The 21177-nt window shown below is 42.6% G+C and overlaps 1 protein-coding gene across 4 annotated transcripts in view; it reads left to right on the forward strand.

Moving 5' to 3' along the window:
* Nucleotides 1-850: 850 nt before the first annotated feature.
* The window catches only part of MCTP1 (multiple C2 and transmembrane domain containing 1), a 591691-nt gene continuing 571364 nt past the window's right edge, over nucleotides 851-21177 (forward strand). For 3 of the 4 annotated variants that reach the window (XM_032156816.2, XM_032156817.2, XM_058440710.1), the window contains exon 1: nucleotides 852-1633. In XM_032156816.2, coding sequence (XP_032012707.1) covers nucleotides 914-1633 — 720 coding nt within the window. In that variant the 5' untranslated portion in view covers nucleotides 852-913. Of the gene's footprint in view, nucleotides 1634-21177 lie in introns of all 4 variants that reach the window. The other variant, XM_058440711.1, reaches the window with a different exon arrangement.

Here is a 21177-nt window from a genome sequence, read left to right on the forward strand (position 1 = left end):
TAAAGAGAAGGGAGGGGTGGATGGGGATGAAGTCAAGACAGAAGAAATTAAACTCTCGTCTTGGACCCAGGGCGCGCAACGGGGCGGGGGCAGACGTCTTCAGCTTTAGAACTCCGTCGGGTTCATCGCTCAGTGTGGACGATCGGCGCCCCCACGAGACCCATCGAGGGCACACAGTCTCCACTCCAGCTCGCTTCATCGGACCCAGACGATCGCCAGCGCGGCCAGCGGCCAGCGCACAGCGAGCTGCGTGGGCAACTGTGGCCCGATCCTAGGGAGCAAGCTGGCTTTGGGCCCTACCTAGCTCCACCCGGATCCTACCGGCCCTCCCACCTAGGAGCTGGAGGATGGTCCCGGGGCGCCCCAGGGGGACTGCTGGTCCCCGGAGTCTCCAGCCAGACGCGCCGTGTTGTGTGAGCCGCGTGCGCGCCCAATTTGGAGGCAGCCGCCCCCGCCGCTGACAGGTGCTGCCCAGAGGGCGCCGGGTGCGGTCCCTGGCGCAGCTGGACGCGCACGCCCCGGTGCGTGCAGCTTCCCGAACTCGGCCAGCGAGAAGAGGGAGCCAGGGCGCGGCCTGGGGGACGCCAGTGGACTGGAGCCGCGGAGCTTCGAGCGAAAAACTTTGCAGGCGCCGCGGCCGGGATTCGGTTACGGCGCCAGCCCACCCCAGCAGGTGCGGGAGGAAGAGGCGGCGCCGGAGTCCCGAGGCCAGAGAGCCTCGAAGGCGGTGGCCGCTTCTTTCCCCCGAGCTGGCCTGAAGTCGCTGGGCACTCCCGGTTTCTGCTGCTGCGCCCGCCGCCGCCGCCACCACCGCCACCGCCGCGGGGACCCGGGAGGAGGTGCAGCCGGAGAGGGAGGAGGAGAAGCAGGAGGAGGAGGAGGAGGAGGGGAGAGGAGGAGCAGGGGGTGGAGGATGGAGCCCCGGGCTGCTGCGGCGGGCGAGCCGGAGCCGCCGGCAGCGTCGTCCTCCTTCCAGGCCCGGCTCTGGAAGAACCTGCAGCTGGGGGTGGGCAGAAGCAAGGGCGGCGGGGGCGGGCGCGCTGGGGGTCCGGAGCGCCGCACTGCGGACACCCCGTCGCCCTCCCCGCCACCCCCGGTAGGCACACGGGGTGCACCGGCCGGGGGGAGTGGTGCAGGCAGCAGGTGGAGCGGCTTCAAGAAGCAGAAGCAAGTGCTGGACCGAGTCTTCTCCTCCTCGCAGCCCAACCTGTGCTGCTCCTCGCCGGAGCCCCTAGAGCCCGGCGGCGCCGGCAGAGCCGAGCAGGGGTCCACGCTACGCCGCCGGATCCGCGAACATTTGCTCTCGGCCGGAAAAGGGCCCGCGGCGGCCTCGGGAGCAGCGGGAGGGACGCCTCCTGGCGGACGCTCCCCCGACTCTGCTGCTTCCTCTTCCTCCGCCTCCTCCTCCCTGTCCTCCTCGCCCCAGCCTCCCCCGAGGGGGGACCGCGCCCGAGATGAGGGTGCACGGCGTCAGGGCCCCGGGGCGCACTTGTGCCACCAGAAGAGCTCCTCTCTGCCGGGCACCGCCTGCCTGGAGCAGCTGCTGGAGCCGCCGCCTCCTCCCCCAGGGCCGGCGCGGAGTCCCGCGGAGTCTCGGGCCCCGGAGACGGGCGAGGAGCGCGGCAGCAGCCAGGTAAGTGCCAGTGGGCGCGGCGGGAGACTAGGTGCGCGAGGCCACGCCTCCCTCTTCAGGTGTTCACCACCCGGGGAGCGGGGGGCGGGGGCCGGGAGGCGGGAGGGGAAATGCTATTAATTCTAAGTAGATGAAACTGTGGAAAGAAAACATCTCGCTCTAGCAAAGATGAAAGAGTTCTGACTTGCACCCGGACTTTACTTTTGGTAGAAATGATACTTGTCACCAGAAGCTTTCTGAGTAGTCAATGAAAAGTTAGACCTAAAGTGGGTACTTTTTAGAGTTCTCCTGGAGGGAGATGTCCAGCCAAATCTCATCTTGGCAAAAGAAAAAACTAACCCAATAACTTAAAAACAATTACGATCACGTGTGGTGGTGTGGGGGCGCACCATTGGAAGCAAATGGCTGGCAGGAAGAAACAGAAACGTGGAGAGGTAAATTATGGCACATGTGAGGTCCTGTGCCAGGGAAAGCATCATCTCAGGCCTGCTCATTTTCCGGCACCCCTTTCTTAAACCTTCCTGCTGCAATTGGATCACCGCCCTTTAAGTGGACAGCGGGAGCGTCTCCTCCCAGTTAGTCAGATGCATATGTTCCTATGAACCTTGTGAAGTTTTAATAGTCACCTGAAGCACTTGCTTTTAAAGTATGCTGCTTTATACGTCATCTTGACTACTCAGACAAGAGTCAAGGTTTTTAAAAGTGCTTTTACTAGAAATTTTATGTGTGGGACCCACAATGTGTCCCACTGAATAGCTGTTTTTACTCTCTCAGTTTCGAAGAGGCACTGCTCTTTTTGTAAATGTTTATCAAATGATTTTAATTCTAGAAAATATTTTGGAAGTTTCACTCTGCCAGAGACCTAAAGAACATTTTTCTCCCAATACGTCTTAGTTTACTTAAACTTTCTCATTATTTTGACTCTGATTAATTATGTTAGATGAATGACACATTAAAACTTTAGTTATTAGTAGATTGAAAGCTTAGCTACAAAGAAACATCAGGCTGTGTTTTGAAGGGTAAGATACGGGAATAGATAGGCTTTCAGTTGGAAATTTTTATAGTTCATGGACTGATTTCTTAGTGTAGCTCCAGAAAATAAATCAGAATATGAATATGTTTTGTTCCTTAATAAACAAAATTGCTTGCAGTAAGCAAACACCTGATGATCCAGAAAAAGATTTTATTTTCAGAAGAGTAAGTAGAGATACTAGTGACAAAAAGACTAAATACATTTACCTTTCCTGTCATCTTGAAAGTGAACTGGATATAGCCCCTGTTTTTGGTTTTAAAAGTAAAGCGATAAATGGTTTTAGAAGAATGTTTTAAATTCAGTATAGATGAATACTATATATTGAAGGAAGTATTTATTTTTGAGCGTGTACATAATCCTAATGTATAAGAATTTCAGAGTTGGGGAACTTTACATTTTTTTCTTTCACTATCAAGGATAATAGAATAACAAATAATAATTGAATTATTTTGGAAGGTATATATCATATTACGGTGAATGTTAACTTATTAAATCACATTACAGTTCACTGAACGAAGATATTTTTAAAGCAAAAATAGAAAACTCTGAATTTTTATGTTCCTTTTTGCCAAAAAGTTTTCAGAAACTGTCAGTCTTTATTAAAAAAACACTACTATGTAAGTATGAATTTTGTATACAAAAGATATAAACTTATTCTGGAGAAGATACTAAATTAACACTATTATGTACGCCTTCACCATATGCTGGGCATTTTATAGCCCTACATAGTTTAACCCTCACAGCAGACCTATGTGATTGTCACTTTACAGATTAGTAAACCAATGCTCACGTAGGTTAAATAAGCTTTCCAGGGTCACATAGTTAGTAGATGACAGAGAGAAGTTTTGTACTCAAGTCAGTCTCCAGAATCTTTTTCCATTATGACAGCTACCTTTGACAACTTTTAGAACTTGTTCCATTTTTTAGATGACTTTGGTCTTACTGATGAAACTAGAGCCTTGCAAGTTTACGTGTATTCTGGAGATTTTCCCCCATCCCTATATACAATCAATTCTATGATGGATTAGCTATCTTAATTTGTAATTTGTTCTGTGATGTATTGTTGCATATGTATTTTGTCACAAATGAGATTATCGTGATCTATAACTCTGAAGAAGCTTTTCTTTATAGAGAATCAGCATTTTGGCATAGACATAAGAGAAATAAAAAAAAGCTAAAATGTCTTTCAAAAAATAAGAGAAAGATGGGATATAGGCAGACAGAATGGTAAACCCTGAGGGACTTGCCCGATGCCAGACACAGTCCCAGAAAGAGATACCATTTTTGGTCCCTAGAGTTGCTGCTCATGGGGCCTTGTTCTCTGAGAAGTGGAGAGATTTCTCTGTAATGAGTCACAAATAATGGCTTTCAGCAGCACTCTCTGACCAATGTAAAAGAGAGGATTTCTCCTTTCTGGAAATACCTCTCTGCCCAACTCAAAGGAGCCCAGCTCACCTCTGAATGGGAAAGAAGAAGAAATGGAATTGGAACCTGGAACTGGAAGGGGACTCATTCAGCTGCCCAGGAGTCAGCTTAGCTTTGCAGCACTTTTCCAAGCTTCCTGAATATCTCAGAGATCTTTCCTTACTCTCTCAGCAGCTCATCTCCAAAGCGACCTGGGCATCGGAAAGGGGCGTGTAGCACATACAGATTTCAGCTTTATTCACAGTTCACAAGCACAGTACTCAAGAAAGAAACACAATAAAAGCATTTAATACATCTTTAGAGTGCCTAGATGAAAAGACTTTTCTTTCAAGGCAGAAATAAAATTTCTTGCAAAAATAGGCAAATTGTTTAATTTTTCTCTTGTTCTCTGCTTGATCCTGGCATAAGACATGTTCTCCAACACACTCTCCACGTCTCCACCTCCCTAGCCCAGCACGAGGCCCCAACAACATATGTGCACGTACTCTGACAGTGGGTGGAGATGTTAAGCAAAAGCAAAGAAAAAAAATCAGTTTGGACGGCTGGGGACAGAGATTTGGGAGTCACTGATACATATGAGTAAAAGTGAACAAACCAGGCTACTTTCCATGTGCCTGCTGGTCCTCTTGCTATTGTGTTTTCATTAGCCAAACATACCTTTGCAATATGTACTAACAGACTTAATAATGCCTTGCTTTTGGGGGATGTGCACTATTTCAAATGTTCTGTTTTGAGAATAAGGAAAAAAATATATCCCTTTCTTCCCACTGATTCTAGTTCACGTGTTGGACCATATTGTCATACCAGATGCATTTCATTTTCTGCAACACAGTTGGAAAAGATGCTTTCTCAATTTGTGTGCATATCAAAAATATGCCAATTTTATGTATTCTGCCTTGACGAGTTACTAAAATTATGTTTTGCTAGGATCAGAAAGTCAGTATTTTAAGATAAAGAGTGAGGAATGAATACGTTGCATTTTTTTTAGTATTTTAACAAAAGCATGTAGTGTTTATGAATGCTGAACTTTTATTTTTTCTCTTTAAATAAATTTTGTTAAAATTGCTTTCACAAAAGAGAAACTATTTTTGAAAAGAAGTAGGAAAATTATTCAGTGCATGTTAGATATGTTTTGAAACATAGCAAGAGGAATCTATTCATTGGGGTAAGATTCCTAAAACATATCTGTAAGCCCTGATAAAAAGTGGAAAAAAAATTTTCTACAATTAAGTCTATACATGAAGTATATCTTGCTTTATTATCTGAGCTTTTAAATAAAGCACATATTTAACAAAATGATTCAAAAACATGACTTGGGTTGATTTTTGCAATTTTTCAGATGTTTTTACTATGACTTCAAAGAACACAACTCCATCTTAAAGAAGGCACAGATTTAAAAACATAATTCCTATTATAAATGACTAAAGTCACTGGAGAAAACTAATAATATCAAAATCAAGTCCCCAAAACAATGTTAGTAGCTTTATACTGGTCTAGCTTCAGAAATGACCCCTTTCAGATTGAAAGTGAGAGAGGGTGGATGGGACCTTAGGACATTTTGGAGCAGGGTGGAAAGTGGAGTTTGATGTGCGATAGCATTCATGAAAAGTGCTGGGATCATCAGCTTATTCCAAAGAAAAGGAGTAAAGGGGATGACATATTTCCCTTTAACCTTTACTTGCTATAATAAGTGTCTGGCAAATTTGAGTTGAACTATGAATCTTGCATAAATGGAAGTGTTAACATGTAGATGTTATGAGAGATTGGCTTAAACTATAGCAAGTGTTCAATAAACATTAGCAATTGCTGTTGTGCTTGTTATTATTATTGGAGCATATACTGAAGTTTTGCAATTGCTGCTATTACAAATAAGTGTGTGGTTGAAAAAAATTAACAGGGTGCTTTGCCAGTCCTTCTTATTTAATTTGGGATATGAACTATGTTACTTGCAGTGTTGGAAAAAGTAGCCCATGACTAATCAAGGTAGTATTGGTGACATTACAATTTTATACAGCAATGAAAAAAAATCTTACATTATTTTTAGCAAGTATGTATGCATTATCATGAAGAATGAATATGTTATGTTGAGGGAAAAAGTGAGATTAGCAGATTCACTTAAAAATAGAACATTCTTCTTCCTCTTTCTTTTACCTCATTGTTTGAAAATGATTTCACAAAATAAAGGTTAATAATATATTTTTGATACCTAAAGGAAACATGTAATATGATTTCTTTGATCATAATGCTTATTAAATCATTTACCAATCCTGGTTAATAGAGTATAAATAATATGACTGCATAGCTGTATAAGCATTGACAAAATCTGCAGATTCAGAAGTTAGGTTATATAGATTTTTTCTTCTTGGTCTATATCTATTTGTAATATGGTAGCAGGCATCTGCTTTAGGTAAGCAGAATTTTTTTTTTTTTTTTTTGAGACGGAGTTTTGCTCTTGTTGCCCAGGCTGGAGTGCAATGGTGCAATCTCGGCTCACCACAACCTCTGCTTCCCAGGTTCAAGCAATTCTTCCACCTCAGCCTCCCGAGTAGCTCGGATTACAGGCATGTGCCACCATGCCTGGCTAATTTTGTATTTTTAGTAGAGACGGGGTTTCTCCATGTTGGTCAGGCTGGTCTCGAACTCCCGACCTCAGGTGATCCTCTCACCTCGGCCTCCCAAATTGCTGGGATTACAGGCATGAGCCACCACGCCTGGCTTGAAAATAATTTTTTGAAACAGAAAGTTCTTTGCTTTAATTTCTTTTTGCTACCGGAAAACTTACTAAAAATCACATATTTCCCTGCCTCAGTAAGTCAAGCATCCTAAATAAGACCATTTCTTGATAACTGAGGGTTATTATTTGCATGCTGGGCTTTGTTTTTTGTTTAACGTGGATGAAGTAGATATTATCCTAGAACTTGCTTTATATAAATGTGCATATTTTTATAAAACTAGAGTATAAACCAGACCTGTTTATGACATGCTTACCTTTCTGTAAAGCTAATTATTGAATCAAAGAAGAGGCACCCTTTTCTCAAGTCATTTGTTCACTTAACAAATAGCCTTTACAGTTTTTGTAAATTTTGATTTGTTGGCACCATTGAAGATACAGCCTTTTTCTACATCATTAACTTTATGTGCTGTTTTAATTTGCTCTTCACCATCAACCTTTTCTTCTAACTCACAGTGCTTTTTATGAATCAGAAGTGAGAATTTTATCCCTAACAATTCAATATTTTATCCAAATACATTTTCCCCTCTAATATGTAGCAGTTTCTTATCATTAGAAACTTTTTTTTTGGGGGGGGAGAATATCAGGCCACAATAACCCTGAAGTCTCCAAATATTTGTATTTAACTGTAGTATGGGTGCAATATGGAAAACTGTATTTGTAATATAATGAGATTTAAAAGTCCTGCCTACTGCCTTCTTGAGCGAACAATTTTCTTCTCTTCAGTGAAATCTTTTCGAGATATTTTATACCAGCCTTACTTCCGGTTCTCTTGGGTCCTAGCCAATTTGGAAAATTACAACAAATGTAGACAAGTGGACCTCTGGACATGTTAGGATCTTTGTATCCTCCTAATCCCACTGGGTTCATTTAGAGAGGCCCCTTCAGCATTAACAATCTGAAGTTATTTTGCTTAAGCCTGAACCACCTTCACTTGCCTCGCCAGCTCTGCTGGAGTGGAATTTGGCAAGCCCTAGTGCAATTGACCTAGCGAATCAGCATTGTAAAACAGTTGAGGGGAAGACTACTCAATAAATGGTGACTGAACGAATGAAGGGATGAATGGATTGGCTAGAACTGTTCAGAGATAAGGCCTCTGGAAGAGCTTCAAAATCGCTTTATGTTTGTGAAATGATATTATTGCCTTCTCAATTCCAAGTCCTTTTAAGCCTGGCAGATATATTTGATGTTCCCCTCTTCCCCCAGCTGGTAGCTTGGCTTTTGCCAGCCTAGATTTCAATTCTGGTTCTTGGGCAGACAAGAAACAGAATTAAAGTCTGGTGAAGGGAGGATGTGGTACCTACTAAGTGGCTGCCATATTGTGCTCCCATGGAGGATGGAAAAGCATCCTATTTCTGAGGTCTCCGGGTCAGGGATGTAGTTCTTGGTATTGGACTCTGACTCTGGGTATCCAGTTTTCGCACCCAAGTCTCCTTTCTGGCCTCTGACATTGCACCCACACATCTGGATTTCTGATTCCTGCCTATACATCCTCACTTAGCTATGCCTCTGAGTCTTGAATTCCGCCTGGATCTTGGCTCAAGATACTCTCCTTCCTTCTTCACTCCTTTCTCCTTGACCCATCTCCTTGACCTGTTTTTTTTTTTTTTTTTTGAGACCGAGTCTTGCTCTGTCGCCCAGGCTGGAGTGCAGTGGTGCGATCTCGGCTCAATGCAAGCTCCGCCTCCCGGGTTCATGCCATTCTCCTGCCTCAGCCTCCCGAGTAGCTGGGACTACAGGCACCCGCCACCACGCCCGGTTAATTTTTTGTATTTTTAGTAGAGACGGGGTTTCACCATGTTAGCCAGGATGGTCTCGATCTCCTGACCTCGTGATCCACCTGCCTCAGCCTCCCAAAGTGCTGGGATCATAGGCGTGAGGCACCGCCCCTGGCCTGACCTGTTTTTTGTACCTAGCACTTCTCCTGCATCCCAAACCCATTATCTAAGAAAGTCCCTTATCTTCCCTTTGCTTCCAGCCATGACTCAGATTAAAACCCCAATATTGGCTGGGCGCAGTGGCTCACGCCTGTAATCCCAGCACTTTGGGAGGCCGAGGCAGTGGATCACCTGAGGTCAGGGGTTCAAGACCAGCCTGGCAACATGGTGAAACCCCATCTCTACTACAAATACAAAAATTAGCTGGGTGTTGGGTAGGTACCTATAATCCCAGCTAGTCAGGAGGCTGAGACAGGAGAATCGCTTGAACCTGGGATGCAGAGGTTGCAGTGAGCTGAGATAGTGCCACTGCATTCCAGCCTGGGCAACAAGAGTGAAACTCCATAAAAAAAAAAAAAAAAAATCCCAACATTGACCAAGAATCCCATCCTCACTAGCCTGGTTCATTCTGCTGCCTCTTAAATACCAACTGTGTGAAGTGGAGTTCACACAAGTGGCCAAGTGATATTTACATTGACCCCTCCTGTCTAGTGCTGAGCCTAGTTAAAAAACCCCAAATCCTCCCTCCAGAAAATCTGCATTGTCCATCAGCTGCATTTGCTTATAAAGGATGTTTTTCTCCCATGGAGGACTAGACTAGAGCAAACTTTTTCACTGAGCATGGTTCATTGTCTCTGTGTCCTTGTCCCTTTCCCTCCTATTTTTAAACATCTCACATGCCTATTCTTTAACATCCACACCCACTTTCTTAATCCTGCCAGCTTTCTTCTTTCTCCTTAATATTCTCTCTCATTCCGACTTTCTCTGCTTGCAAGATCTGATTCTTGTAACTAACCATTTAGCATCCAGAGATGTGCTGTCCCATGTGACAACCACTACCCGCATTTTGCTATGGGACTTTGGAAACATGGCTAGTTAGAATTGAGATGGGCTATAAGTGTAAAGTGCATACATGCACACTGAATTTTGAAGGCTTGTACAAAGAAAAGGATATGAAATATCCCATTATTAAACTTTTTTTATTGATTGCGTGTTGGGATAACATTTTGGATATATTAGGTTAAATCAAATATAATATTAAAGTTAGTTTTACAAGTAAAATTACATATGTGTCTCATACTTGTATTTTTATTGGATAACACTGATCTAAAGCAGGGATTTCAAACTCCAAACTCCAATGCCCACAGGGGCCACCAAAGTAAAGACAAGGAGCCAAGAGGGTTTGGTGGGGCCATGGTGGACCAGGGAGCCCCTGCCCCCTGGAAGGAGCAGCTGCTTCTCAGCTGAATACTGGCACCTGGGAAAGAAACCGTGTTGCCAGAGCTTCCAGATTCTTTAACAGAAGCCAAATCCCAGATTTTGGTGTGAAGTCTTTAGATTCCTGAATTTTTGTCAAATAAATAATATATTTTTAAAAGCATCATAGGTTAAATAAAATATATCTCTGGCATGAATTTAGCTATCAGTTAGAACTTCTGACTCAGAGAGGTCATATCTGATTTCTCCTCTCCCCATTTCCCCTTCCCCCAAGTGCTGGGCAAGTGCTAGGCATGTGTTGTCTGGGGCAATACATGTAAGCATCAATACGACATGTAGGCATCAGTACATTTTACAAACTAATGGGATGAGTTCACCAGCCAGGAGAAATGAGTGGTGAGATGAAGGTGAGGATGCAGTGGTTGGGGGCGGTGGGTATGTGGAAATTGTGGAGGTGGGGACAGGGAGAGTGGCCAAGCAATTCGGCTCTATACAGATGATAAAACAAAGCAGTAGCCTTTGGGAGGCCAAGGCGGGCAGATCACGAGGTCAGGAGATCAAGACCATCCTGGCTAACATGTTGAAATCCCATCTCTACTAAAAATACAAAAAATTAGCCGGGCATAGTGGTGGGCGCCTGTAGTCCCAGCTACTCAGGAGGCTGAGGCAGGAGAATGGTGTGAACCCGGGAGGCAGAGTTTGCAGGGAGGCAGAGTTTGCAGTGAGCCAAGATCACACCACTGCACTCCAGCCTGAGCGACAGAGCGAGACTTCGTCTCAAAAAAAAAAGAAAGCAGTAGTGGGAGAAGGAGAAAGTGTTGGAAACAGTTCATGGGAAGATTTTTATAAATGGAGATACCCTGAGTGAGTTGATGGGACAGAGCCTATGGAGAGGGAGAGGTCGAAGATAAAGGAGAAAGGGGGATAATTAATGGGATAAGGTTCCTAAGTACATGGCTTGGGGTGGGTCTCACAGGCCATGGGAGGGAGGTCTCCCTTAGTCTTTAGCCAGAAGAAGCATCCGTTTTCCATTGCAGATGGAAGAAGACAGTGTGGACGTGGATGCAGGGAGGTCTGTAGGCTTGGTGGTAACAGTTTGAGGGTGTTCTGTTTGGTGGCCCCTTCCTAGTTTTGAAATGTGATTAGGATTTGGACATAGGGAGATGTTGAAAGACTGTTGCCTAAGCGCAAAGGCAAGTAAGTGTCCTGTGTATGCAAAAAATGGGAAGTCAGTAGCGGGACTGAAATCTAGGGTGTGGGCAGAGGGGTAATGCGAATAAAGGTGAGAGTGAAGGTGTGGCCAGATACAAGGGCTGAGACGTGTGCTCTCCAACCCTGGAGGCAATTGAGCAGGGTAGTGACTGGGTCAACCTGAGCCTTAGGAGGTTGAAGCTGGTGTGGAAACAGGAGAACACATGGAGGCCACAGTAGTCTCAGTGAGAGCCTGCTGTGAGAGCCTGGGCTGTGCTCTGACTTTGGTGACAGAAAGATGGAAAGATTTGCAGGATCAGGGATTTGGCTGAATGTCCAGGGAAGGGGGAGTAAAAAGAGTTCATCACAGCGTGTTTTCCCCTTTTCTTATGTTTTTGATTTTTCCTAGTTCTGTTCAGAGATGCTTTTATTGAAATATCTTTTTTTTCTCCCTGGGTGGGGGTTGAGTTTTGGGTTTGCATTTCTGCAGAATGGCTGAGGGTGCCAGGCTCCTAAGTGTCAGATTGTCACCTATGTACTGTAATAGCTCCTATTCTTTAAGTTATTTTGAGTTCTTCAGAACAAAATGGTTCCTTTTTTGTTCAGTGTTAGGCACTGAAAGTAGTGAGTGTTAATAGAGCAAAAGAAAGGGTAAAACATGTTAGTTTAAAAAGTCAGGCAGAACAAGAAAACCTCCTACATATACCTGTTAGCTGAATCTTTATGGTGCTTGATGCCAGAGTGGCTACATATTTGGAGAAATAGTTATAATGAAGGAGGTTGAGATCCAAGGGCTCTGCTGGAAATTTTCATTCTTAATCAAGGTAGTGTGCTGCAAACATATTAAAATATGCATCCTCTCTCCTGTGCAAGGCTGATCTGTGCATGGCAAATGGTCCATTTCTGAAAACTGCCAATAGATATTCTCTCAAAATAGAAATGATATTCTGTCCATTCCTGTTCTTATATTGAAATGTAAAATTGATTTTGATACAAGAATAATTTAGCTATTTTGATAGTTGCTTTTGAATAGTATTTTCACCACACCACACTGGGACTCCAAATGTTTTCCAAAATATCTTTTGGGATTGGAAGAGATTTTAGAGACAAGCTCTGGGTACCACAGAACAGTTGCCTCCTGCGCCCTGCGGGGCCAAACCCCCAAATCAGCAGGGACCACGCTGTCTCTAGCTGAGAGCAGATGTGGGCTGCACCTTCTCTTTTCTTCTTTGCTTTCGTCTACTTTTAAAGAAAGCTTCAGGTGAGGAACAGTAATGGGGTTTGGCTGTGATCGTGACTTTGCCCAGTCCTGTCTGGCCTTGTATACACACCAGTTCAACTCAATAGAGTTTCAAGTAAAAAAAAAACTTAACCATTTGGGTCATCCCCTCAGCCTCTCTCTGCTCCCTTTGGCCCACTATGCGGCAAAATGTTCTACACTCAGGCTGGTGCTTTTGTGATTTCCTTGCTTTCTCTGTGGGAATCAGCAGAATAAGACAGAAGGGAATAGTCAGAGATGGAAGGGAGACTTGCAGTTGGCAGAATCTCTCAGGCCGCATGCTCCCTGCCTCTGGGCTTTTCAAGGAAGACAGAGCATTTTAGAGTGTATTTGTACCTATTATTTATCTGAAACTTTCACTTTCTTTGACTTCAACTTTTTCCTACTGGGCATTTGCCAGAAATGAGGAAGAACTATATGGAATTTGCTATGAGAGGATCTTTGTATAACTTGGATGACTTGGATAACTTGGATGATTAGCCTATGGAACTGTGTTGTCGGACTATCCAGGTGGTATATTATTTAGGTCTTGGCTCTTCCTTCTCTGCCCTCTGGCTTACCTTTCAGCTATAATATCAGTTTTCTTTCTTTGCTTGGAAAATAAGCAGGGAAAATAAAGGACAATCAGGCAACTTTTTTGTTAGTAGCTTTTATAATATATTTTTTCATGGCAAAATTTAAGTAATTGACTCCTATGATGTTTGTGACATTTTGTGTTGCTTTGACGTATGTCTTACACACACGTATATACACACACAGAGGATACCTTTACCAGGCATTGTTTATGCACATGCCTACTCTTTCATGCATATCATATTTTTCACTGGAGTCAAAGATAACCAGAAGAATGCCAATATTCTTCCACTTCTAAATTTAATCATCCACTTTAATAGTAATAAAGTAATAGATGGTATTACATTTAAATGATGATATAATCTTTACAAATGGCTTTAGTTTGTCTAGTCTGAATAGATGTACAAAAACTAGTTCAGCAAAAGAGAAAATTATAAAACAATTGGAAGATGGCATTCGTGGTTAGTAAACCACTATGGTATGTGTTCTACAAAGGAAATGAATAATCTTACTTTGAATTTAAAATATATATAAATATGGAGTGCCATGTATAAAAATATATATTATATATAATGTTTTATATGTAATTATAACATATATAAAATCTATGATATATAAGGAATGCCTTTTCTTCAATAGAATAGTCATTCTCCTGTAAGTGTATATCATATTTACAGCCACCATGGAAGAGCACTCATTGAATTAGTCCCTTAATCCTTTCAAACGCAGATGTCACAATAACTATCAATCATTAATGTTTTCAAGCATAGCCTGACTTAACTCTCACAAAATGATCCTTACAGGTAAAAAATACGGACACATTTTGGTAAGTTTCTCTATTGATATAGTTATTTTTTTTCTAATTTGAGGAAGAGAAATACTTTTAGGATCATAAAAATATATTCTCATAATCACAAGAATATCATTTTTTGAGATCACCTCAGAATGGGAGCTGGTGAATAACTGAATTAGGAACAAATGGATCTGAGACAGCAGAGCCTTCCTGTGTGGTGAGTGGCTGCCTAGTGTAACGTCTTATTTTCTGTTAATGTTGCCATGCTGATGCCTCTCAGTGGCTCTATTTGAAAAACATTTCTTACACTATTTTATTACTTTCTTCATCCTCTTAATTATATCTAGATTATATCCTGAATGGTGTATTTACAAATGCCCATTTCATATTTTAAAATCTATTCTTTTTCTAGGAGCATATATCTGATGTGAGTTTCAGACAATTTCTTTTGTATTTGGTACCAGAAATTTGTTGTGTGAGCTGGTTTTGCATAAAGTGTACATGAACATATTTATTGTGTTATCTATTGTGGTAGGGCTTGCTCTTTACTATCCTGTCTTTGAATTAACTTTTGTTAAATCATAATATGCATTTTTTTTTTTTTTTTTGAGAGAGAGTCTCGCTCTGTTACCCAGGATGGAGTGCAGTGGTGCAATCTTGGCTCACTGCAACCTCCACTTCCTGGGTTCAAGCGATTCTCCTGCCTCAGTCTCCCAAGTGGCTGGAACTACAGGTGCCCGCCATCACACCTGGCTAATTTTTGTATTTTTAGTAGAGATGGGGTTTCACCATGTTGGCCAGGTTGGTCTCGAACTCCTGACTTCAAGTAATCCACCCGCCTCAGCCTCCCAAAGTACTGGGATTACAGGCATGAGTCAATACGCCCGGCCCGCAGTCTATCTTCTAAAGCTGCATTAGGTGAGGTCTGACTTGCTGACGAGTTCCTCCCCAGCCCACCCCGAGCTGGGCTCTCTTTGCTCAGTTGTGCCATTTCACCTCTGGCCTGAGGCCAACCAGCATGTGGAGCTTCTTACCCAGTGCCATTTTAAAACAACACTTCATAACTAATATTAATAATAGCTAAACTTACATAACATTTATTATGTATAAGGCACTATTCTAAAGTGTTGTATATATATTAACTGATTTATTTACTGCAACACTTAGGTTGATGTCTTCTGCATTTTACAAATGAGGAAACTGAACCACAGGAGATTAACTGACTTGCCCAAAGTTATACATCTGTATGATGGACCCAGGTCTATGTCACCAGAGTCTGTGCCTTTAAACACTACAGAATAGGCTGCCTGAAGTAGGTTGTACCTGAGGAACCCAGTTTAGGAAAATATAATCCCAAGTAACTAGCAACTTTTAAATGACAGTTCTACTTAAAAAAAAGTTATTCCTTACCAGGTACCCCACTAAATCACCATCATTATTTTTGTTATTGATATTATTATTAGACTCATGTTATACGTTAAAAGACCTATAATTTTTCATTTTCTATATTCTATAGCCTCATCTTATTTCTGTCATTCTGCTTTCTTGTCCTCTGAAAGGCATAGTTTTAGGGGAAATAAATGAAATATATCTATCTCTTAGGCATTCTATATACAGCATCTCAAAGAAACATTTATGGGCCGGGCGCGGTGGCTCACGCTTGTAATCCCAGCACTTTGGGAGGCCGAGGCGGGCGGATCACGAGGTCAGGAGATCAAGACCACGGTGAAACCCCGTCTCTACTAAAAATACAAAAAATTAGCCGGCCGTGGTGGCGGGCGCCTGTAGTCCCAGCTACTCAGAGAGGCTGAGGCAGGAGAATGGCGTGAACCCAGGAGGCGGAGCTTGCAGTGAGCCGAGATCGCGCCACTGCACTCTAGCCTGGGCGACAGAGCGAGACTCCGTCTCAAAAAAAAAAAAAAAAAAAAAAAAAAAAAGAAACATTTATAGATTATGTACATTGTCTCACTTAAACCTCACAGCAGTTTTGACAAAGAGATATTGTTAGTTGCATTTTATGTATGGGAAATTCTTAGAGAGGCTAAGTAACTTTTCGGCAGTCCTGGTTTTGTCCATAGTTAGTAAGTGGCAAAGCTAGATATTGACAGACATCTGATTGCTACCAAGGCCATAATTTCCAGGCTACCCACTGCTTCACCATTAGTGAGGCCACATCACCACACCAGTGCTAAATACATGCTTGGTACCCAAACCCATGATTTGTGGTTGAGTCTGACTGTCCCTTATCACCAGCCTTGCTAATAGGTCTCTCCATTGTTTTGGAGAGAAGGCTAGAGGAAGGTGCCACCATTAGTTGGAGATAAGTTTTCAGTTAATGAGAGTGGGTTAGTTTGTTAATTTGCAGGCTCAGTTCTGAGACCTCATAAGTGAACATTTTCAGATCTTTCTTCTTGTGAGTTCTATACATGTATCATGACTTCAAATCATGTTGTTAAACTCCTCTGAAAAATAATGCTATACATTCTGTATTTAGTCTAGGAGTTATGATCTTTGGACAGGAAAACAAATTCTTTTCTGAACATCTAGTTGTTTTGTAAAGATGTCCATTTGGGGTATATTCCTTTAACAAGGAGAAAGCAAGATATGAGATAATGTCTTCTGAATTTGGCACAACTTCTAATGTTTCTTAATAATACCAGCATGCAAATCTTAGTCTTATGCCAGTTGCTGTCTTAATTGATTTGCAGACATTACTTCATTTAATCTTTGCGACAACAGTAAAGCAGTGGGAATTCTTAGCCTCATTTTATAGATAAATCAGTGGAGTCTTAGAAAAAATGAGGACATTTCTCAAGGTCACACAGCTGGTAAACAGCAGAGCTCAGATTTTATACCTAAGAACTGGCTCCAAAACTCATGAGTCGAACTGCTGTGTTATAGGTGGCTTTCTTCAACATTGAAAAGCTGCTAGGTCTGCTTGCCGGGTCCAACCCACAGACCCTGACCCAGCGATGGATGAAAGGCATACACTGACAGATATTTTGCCTGTCAGTGCAGCTAAGGGGCTCTGCTGCCTGAGTCCGCAGCTTTGGCCCCAATAAGCTGGTGAAGTTCACATTTATTTAGTACAGATTAAATGACAAAGGTCTCCAGTAAACACCACTAGAGGGTGATTAACGTCGCCGACCTCCCTAGTAGAGAGCAGTCATGTGCCCACAGATGATCACAGGTTGGTCTTAGGACCACATGAGAAAATAAGCTATTTAGATAAACTCCTCTACATTCCTGTGTGTCTGTACCCCAAGCTTTTAAGAGAATTCAGCTGCCTTCAGCCAAATCTTTTACTGAAGCTATGCAAACCTCCCGGCCTTCCAAGAAGGTTTGTGTCTATTTCCTTTAACTTTATAATTTCTCCCACCACCTTGATCGATCCCCTACATCTGCTCATGAGTATTGTCTTGTAGCTGTTTTCCAGATGTCTTGGAATGGGGAGAATATTCAGTTAAAATGTTCTATATAATAAACCAACCCCAGGTATGTATGTGTAGCTGGAAGATCTCCTTCCAATTAAGTACCAATGATTTTAGTAACCATCTTTCTCTTTCTCCCTTCCTCAAATATTTACGAAATATGTATGTTGTGGAGACATGGCATCTTGTTAATACCTTGATAATAAGACAGTTCCTGCTCACATAGAGCTTACAGTCTTATAGAAGAAGCATCCATTACATTAAAAAATATGCAAATTGTTACCAATTACAATTGTGATAACTGAATCAGAGGAGTACAGAGAATGGTAGGAATGAATTGTATAATAAGAAGTCCCAACTCAATCTTGAGAGAGGGAGGATCAGATCGGGTTTCCCCGAAGAAGCATTTAGGATCAAATGAAAATAACGAATAGGAGTTGGTCAGATTTTTTTCAGGGTGGAGGGAAGTCAGGGATGTGGCAGACAGTTCTGGACAGAGGGAACCACAGCAGGAAGCACTTAGAGGAAGATTGCCTGGGCAGTGGGGATTTGGTGATTAAGAGGGAAGGTGTGTGTGTGTTGGGGGAGATGGGTCTGGGATTAGTGACGGGCCAGATTATTGCAGAACCTTGCAGATCTTGGGGAGATTTTGGACTTTAGCAAGCACTGAAGCAATTTTGAGAACCCGGATGCACAGCCTTGAAGGGAAGAACCATCTTCAGGAGACTTCGTGTCGTTGGTCTGGGAATAGCTTTCCTTTGCTTCTATGTGTGGAACCACATTGTACTCACAAAGTTGTCTTGTAAAGAGATAGGGAAGTAGGTTGGAGCTATGTTTTCCCTATTAAGATATGATATTTTAAAAATGTCGACAAAAATAGAAATACCTAGAGGATGAAAGTGTCTTTCCCCCTGGAAAAACATGCCATTTCATTCATCCAATTGCTGTTTTATTGAGTACTATTGGAAAGTAAATGAAGGCAAGAAATGCAATCTAATGTCTCATTATCAGTGCTCAGGGGAGAGATTTCTCCTAGACAGCACATTTCCGAGCCTAGGTAGAGATGAAAGTTAGATAAAGCTCGGTGATCCAGATGTTACAACTGTAAATTATAAAAAATACATTTTCAGGAGATTTCAAGTTCTTTCCTGAAGTTAGGGTGGGAGAAAAATGAAAAACTTTGGAAAGGGTTCTATAAGGAGGTGTACATTTAAAAATCTGTATTGTTTGTTAACATAATCATGGGTTAATTAGGAAGACATTCCGTTGAACAGATCTAAAGCATGGTAAAGGGGATTTAATTTGTTCCATATTTTCCTGTATATTTTCTCAGACATAAAATCTAAATTTTATATTTCCATGTATAGCCAATATTCATATTTATGAAACAGATTTGCAGCAATGTTCTCAAGCAAGAAGGAAAAGTTAAAGTGTGTTAAAGCTCACCATTACATTTGTTATACAATGTTATAGGAGGGAAAAGAAGGCAATGTCAAAATATTTCATGGAGACCGTAGTCTGTCACACAATCAAAATTGAAGTGGCAACATAAGCCAGCCTACTTGCTATTCTGTGAATGCTCAGGGTATAGATTTTAGCACATCTAGCAAATGTGAGTGATCAGAAATTGTACCAAGCCCTGCTCGACAGAGGTTTGCCAATCTCTGCTTTGACCTCCCCAGCCAAATACTACAATGACCAATATGAACATGGACTGCTTTAAGCACCCAACCATTACTGCCATCTGGACTAGGAAATAGCATCTAGTACAAATTTTCATGACAGAAGCCATGCCCAAGTCAAAAGGGTATCAAGAACCTATGTATTCTTTTATCTGCTATTGTGGAAAAATGTGATGTAGTCTTTTTGTTGTTGTTCTTAATGTAGTATTTTACTGGAGTCATAACCAAGTAAACATTATACTATTCAAATAGTAAACAGATTTAAACAGTAGTTCTAATTCTATTTGGGTATCATAAACCCTTTTCAGAAACTAACAAAGGTTGTGGTATTTTCCCATAGAAATGTACACAAAACCAGAATTGTGCATTCTTCTTCAAGGAAGGAAACTCATGACTTTCAATCCATGGACTCCAGAACCCTCAGTTAATACCCTTGGGTAAAAGGAAGACTCAGTAAAAATTCTTATGAAAATTAGACGGCTCCATTAGCATTATAAAAGTTAAAACTCGAGTCTCTGAAATTTCAACCATGGCCTGCATGTTTATGTATCCGAGAACCTTGCAGGGCACTTGGATTGATTTTTAGGAGGAAAAATCTGTAGACTGGCCTCCTAAGAGTAGGTCTAGATGTGCCCAGAAATAAAAAGGAAGCTGTAGCCTGCAGCATTTACCAAAGAGACCAGGGTGTGAGGGGAACCCAAATTTGGAGTTTCTTGCTAATATAGGATTCTGTTTCCTAGAAGTTGATTTCTGTTTCCTCCTTATGCATTCTTATATGAGACTCTTCTTTGGGTCTGAGCCTTTGAGAAGCGAGATTCCTTTGCCAGAGGCTGTGATATCTAATAGAAGCTCCCTCTGATTATCCTTCTCATTTGTCAACATTTGCTGACTGCCGCCTACACACATAAGGAATTGAAAATCTGTTGTAGATTCTGGGAACCCAATACTCCTGCACTCCAGAGATTTTTTCTCTTAGTTGGGGAGGTAGCATATATACATAAAAGATAAATGTCACTACCAGGTAGCACAGACATTCCACTTTTAAGTAAATAAAACCATGGGAATCCCTGTGTCTTGGGAGATAAATACAGAGGCTTAATGACCTCATTTGCGACAACTACTTGAACAATTGGTTTGGTTTGCACCAGCAGTAGTGTACTGTCAGCTCTCTGTTCACTTCTTCTCATTGATTTCATGGCCATCTTATAAATGTGCTGGAAAATGCAGAAGCCCACAGTCTGAAATCACCGTGAAGAAAGAGCTTTGTTAGAGGGGAGTCCTCAAACCTGAGAGGTGGTGGATGATTCAGAGGGATATGGATCTGTGCTTGTGCACTCTGGGCTTTGATAAATGGAAGCACAAACAATTGCTTCCTTTAAAATAAGCCAACCACAGGCCTAACTTATAGCTCCTTGCCTGGAAGCCCGATTCTCTGCTTGCGGCAGCAGCCTGTGAAAAGGAAGCTGGGTAGAGCTGAGGGTGGAATGTGAACACCTCTTGGACTGAAGCTTGGTGTACAGAAGGCCAAGGAGACTGAGCTGCTGCTGGGGCTGACTCCTCATGTCCTGCCAGCTGGGCCATGCTTGGGAGCTAAAGAGGCACACAGTAGTTCCCCACATGATACTGGGAACATTTGAGGAGTGGTGGGTAGGAATGGAGATGTCTAATAGGATGGATGGAGCAGAGCCCAGGCATCAGGGACGGGCTGTTCATGAGCCTTTCATTGCAAGATACAGGAGCTCAACTCTTCCTGGATTAGGCTTCAAAGGAGAGTGTATTGGTCACACCTGAAAAGACCCAGGGCAGGCTGGATCCAGGCCTCAGTCATCAGGTCTCTGTCTTTACCCCACCACCCCCTGCCACCTTTCTTTCTTTCCTTCTCCCAGAATTGCTTGGCTTTGGACATCTCTGTCAGGCAGACTCTCTACTGGTGGCTCTCAGCATCTCTAGGCCCACGTCCTCCTCACAGCTGTGCCTGCCCGTGGGAAAGACCATGCTTCGGAGTGAGTGACATTGGGAGTGATTTGGACCCTCACTCTGTCCACTGTGGCCAGGGGGTGCTTTGAACAGGTCATGTGTGTATTTTGGAACCCAGAAGTGAGGAGCATTCAACCCAAACACTGTGGGCTGAGAGTGGGAGAGAGGTGGGTCTTTAAAGGCAAATCAAATTGCTCTGGGCAGGCAGATATTTCCAGTGCCCACGTGGGGTTTGGTCAATAAGCAGCAGTGGGGAAGATGAATAATCAGCCAT

The sequence above is a fragment of the Hylobates moloch genome, unplaced genomic scaffold, assembly GCF_009828535.3.
Source record: "Hylobates moloch isolate HMO894 unplaced genomic scaffold, HMol_V3 SCAFFOLD_6, whole genome shotgun sequence".
Classification (NCBI taxonomy): Eukaryota; Metazoa; Chordata; class Mammalia; order Primates; family Hylobatidae; genus Hylobates; species Hylobates moloch.